Below are 3,871 nucleotides of genomic sequence, written 5' to 3'. Positions count from 1 at the left end.
GGCCTCAAACTCAGAAATCTGCTTGCCTCTGCCTCCCAAGTGCTGGGATTAAAGGTGTGCGCCACCACTGCCTGGCTCTGCTTCTGATTATACGTATATGTATGTACATATACACACATACACACACATGCTGTATTCCAAGGTATACTTTATTTGATCTTTTATTTTTTAATTTAAATTTTGTTATTATTTGATAAATACAGTAGCATGCCTGGCCTGTGGAGATCTAGGGATCAAATTCCTTGGAAATGGAATGACAGACAGTTATGAGCCACCATGTAGGGGCTGACAATTGAATCTAGGTTTTCTAGAAAAACAATCAGTGCTTTTAACTGATGAATAATCTCTCCAGACCCTGACATTCTATGTTAGTTTCTTATAATCCCTTTCTTTTTATTTGTTTGTTTTGGGGTTTGTTGTTGTTGTTCTTTTTTTTTTTTTTTTTTTTTTTTTTTTTTTTTTTTTTTTTTTTTTTTTTTTTGGACAGAGTTTCTCCCTGTAGCCCATAATCCCATATTTATCAAGGCACTTGATTCTATAAATGTACTTTACATTACTATACAAGATTTTTAATGCTCGTTTTTTTTGGTTGTTTATTTCTCTTTTTGTTATAAGTATTAATATAATGATAGAGTTTTCCTCTGTATAGATTTTTTTTCCTTTTGAATGATTTCATTAAGATTAATTGCTAGGGAAATAATTGTGAAATAAAACATTAGCAGGCAATAGCTATTTTGTATTGCAACATCTCTAAGTTGTATGTGCACCTCCTCTGCTCTTCCTGGTTTTATGCAGAGGAAGGTGCAATGGGTAGAACGTTTCCAGTCCATTCTGTCTCCCTAAAGAGGAGTCCGTGGCTCAGTTTCATGTGACCACCTGACCTCACGGGTATAATCTGGCAAACCATCCCTAAGTGCTAGGATTCTCTGCTTTGTTGTTTGTTTCTGTGTGTTGTAGAATTTAAAGGCATGGATTCTAGAACACTTTTTATTTGTTTGTTTCTAAATGCTAGCCTCCTCCCTTCTTAGATGTGTGAGACCAGGCCTTTTACTCAGCATTTCAGTGCCTGTTTCCTTATGAATTAAATGAGGATGATAATAAACATTCTCGACACAAAGTTAGCAGCTGGTAGCACATGCTTGTAATCCCTGCACTTGTGAAGCAGAGGCAGGAGGATCCAGAGTTCAGGATCCTCCCAACACAGCAAATGTGTGGCTATCCTGGGATACATGAGACCACATCTCAAAACACACACACACACACAAGGGGGGGAGAGAGAGAGGAAGGGAGGGGAAGGGAGAAAGGAAGGGAGGGAGGAGGGAGAGAGGAAGAGAGGGAGACGGAGAGAGGAAAGGGGGGGGAGGGAGAGAGTACACATGTTCACATTACATTAATGGGGCTTGAACTCAGAACCTCATGCATATCAGGCAAGTGCTCTACCATTGAGCTACAGTGGTAACATTTTGAGTTTCGATTGTCAATTCCTGCACCTATCCTTGTATTAGTTCACATAGAAACAGGGCTGACATTAATTAGACTTTTCAAAACACAATGAATTCCAATTAAATTTTTTTACTTTAACATTTCATTTATTGTTGTAAACTCATCTAGTATTATTTGATCATTTTTAAATTCCTCTCAGGAAAGATGCTACATAGAGTAAGTTTGTCTTTTCTCAACTTAAGATGCTAGTCCCAATAGGTATTTAGCATCATTAGTGAAAGTCAACAAAATGAATACAAGAGAACAGAAACTCAAATTCCTTCACCCAACGCCCCAGTTCCTGTATTGGCCACCAGGGGGCAGAATTCAGTGGAAGCGTGAAAGACATGCTTTGAAAGCGCCTATACAAAGTCGCTTTATAGAATCCGTGGAAACCTCCCTAATGACTGTGGACTTTTTCTGTCACCAAGACCAAATCCAATCCACAGGATGCACCTGAGCCTGGCTGCACAGTACACTTTTCCAAGTTGAGTTAGAGTTGTGGGAAAGCACAGGTACTGTAAAACCCTTACAGGGGGAAAATACTGGCTTTATGGGGAAAGGACTGGTTTATAGATCTTAACTACACATTCATAAAATGCAAACTGCACATGAGCCACATTCATGTGGCACAAATTTTTTTTTAACAACCCAGGTACTTAAAATAGAACTGTAGCTCCAACAGTATGCTTTTTGTGGAGGAAAAATTATATATCAGAGCATAAAACAACAACAAAAACCCCACCACTGCTGTGTGAAACAGCAGGGATTTTTTTCCCCAGTTCTTCTGAATGCAGCTTAGAACTAGCTGTCAGGGAACTTGGTTTATTAGCTCAGCTTAGAATGTCAGTGGAAGAAGTTCAAATCTTAAAATAAAATAAAATAAAATAAAATCAGTAAATGCCCCCTGTCCTTTATTATCGCAATGCCTGACAACCATATAGACTGGTTTAAGGACAGAAGTTTATGATGTGCCAAAGACTACAAATCTGTCAACGACTGGCTCTTTCACGGGACAGAAAAACTCTCTGCCCTCCACTAGGTTGTTGACTTTTAGAGGGGAAGGTTTTATGCAAACAGACTTTCCCACAGATGAGCCTCTCAGAAAGCGCTTGAGATATTTGCTTTCCTGGAAGCCCCTTCTTTCCCCCTAGCTCGATTACAGTGTCCCTGACTGGTAGTCACAGGTTAAGACCTGACTGGGCATCAGCTTTAAACAGATCAGGCAAAGTGGGTCCTCGGAAGGTCTCCTAATGGGGACCTTCATTTTTCCACTTCAGCTTCAGACCTTCTGACCCGTTCTGGCCCAAGCTGTAGTTCTCCAAGGAGTAAATTGCAGTTCATATTTCCCAGGAAGATGGCCCAAAGTGATTCATAATCTTCAAGTTAGCTGGACAAATGCTTTGTGGGGGTTGTCAGCCTCTCCTCCAGGCAGACGTGGCCACTGGTCCTCACAAAGGACACGTCGCACAGCCTTGGCCCAGGCCCAGGCGACCAGCTGGCCTAGGGTCTTCCTCAGGCTTTCTTCTGAAATCCACCGACTAGCTCAGTCTACTCCAGTAGCAGCGGCAACATTCCCCACTTCTCCCAACGGTGGCCTCCCCTGGAGCCAGAAATTACTCGGCGACTACACGGATTTGGGCATCCCACCTGACCCACGTCGCAGGATCCGATGACCTCTCATCATGATCTCCCGTGGCGTTTCAAGATTCCACTGCAGGCGTGCCTCAGATCCGTCCCCACACATATACACAAGGCAGGACACTGAGGCACTCAAGATATCTGACCCGCTGCCCTACACTCACCCCCTACAACAACTGTATTGATGCTCCCACCTCCAGTGCGATCCTGGCTGAGTCCTCTCCTCCAGTCGGTCAGGACCCGACTCTCAGACTTACCAGGTCTACCACCTCTCTCTGCCGGATCAGCGCTTTTTGCTTCACCTTGGGGTTCTCAGAGGCGCTGGACGGTGCGGACAACTGCAGTAGCAGCAGCAGCACAAGGAAGAGGCCGAGCAGCAGCTGTGGGGAGGCGGCAGAGCCTTGGGGGTGCATGGTGTGCGGTGGCTGCGAAGCGCGGAGCAGGAGGTAAAGGGGTCGGCAGGAGCCCGACCCTGCTTAGCGTCTGGCCCAGCTCTGCAGCCCCGCCGCATCAATGCGCCTTTCACTGAGCGCCGCCCTCCCTTCTTCCCTCCCACCCCCTGGACACTTGGAGCTTGCATGCTGTAATAGGCCTGGGTCCTCGGCTCCAGCCCGCCCCTCCTCCGCAGCTCCGCCCGCCCAGACCCCTGTGGGGTGCTGCTGAGCCAGAGAGGAATGCGCCTGCACAAACCAGGCAGGGTGACAGTGGTCAGGAACCACAGGTGAGTGGGGAATGGAAACGAGCAACT

The 3,871-nt window shown here is 45.2% G+C and overlaps 1 protein-coding gene across 1 annotated transcript in view; it reads right to left on the bottom strand.

The window, feature by feature from the left end:
- Cthrc1 (collagen triple helix repeat containing 1) overlaps positions 1–3,651 on the bottom strand; it is a 14,847-nt gene extending 11,196 nt beyond the window's left edge. Inside the window, exon 1 of the mRNA XM_031359267.1 lies at positions 3,381–3,651. Within this exon, the coding sequence (XP_031215127.1) occupies positions 3,381–3,536 (156 nt within the window). The 5' untranslated portion in view covers positions 3,537–3,651. The remainder of the gene's footprint in view (positions 1–3,380) is intronic.
- Positions 3,652–3,871: the final 220 nt, after the last annotated feature.

The sequence above is a fragment of the Mastomys coucha genome, unplaced genomic scaffold (assembly GCF_008632895.1).
Source record: "Mastomys coucha isolate ucsf_1 unplaced genomic scaffold, UCSF_Mcou_1 pScaffold7, whole genome shotgun sequence".
In the NCBI taxonomy this organism is placed as follows: domain Eukaryota; kingdom Metazoa; phylum Chordata; class Mammalia; order Rodentia; family Muridae; genus Mastomys; species Mastomys coucha.
This window is presented reverse-complemented; position numbering and strand designations above follow the sequence as displayed.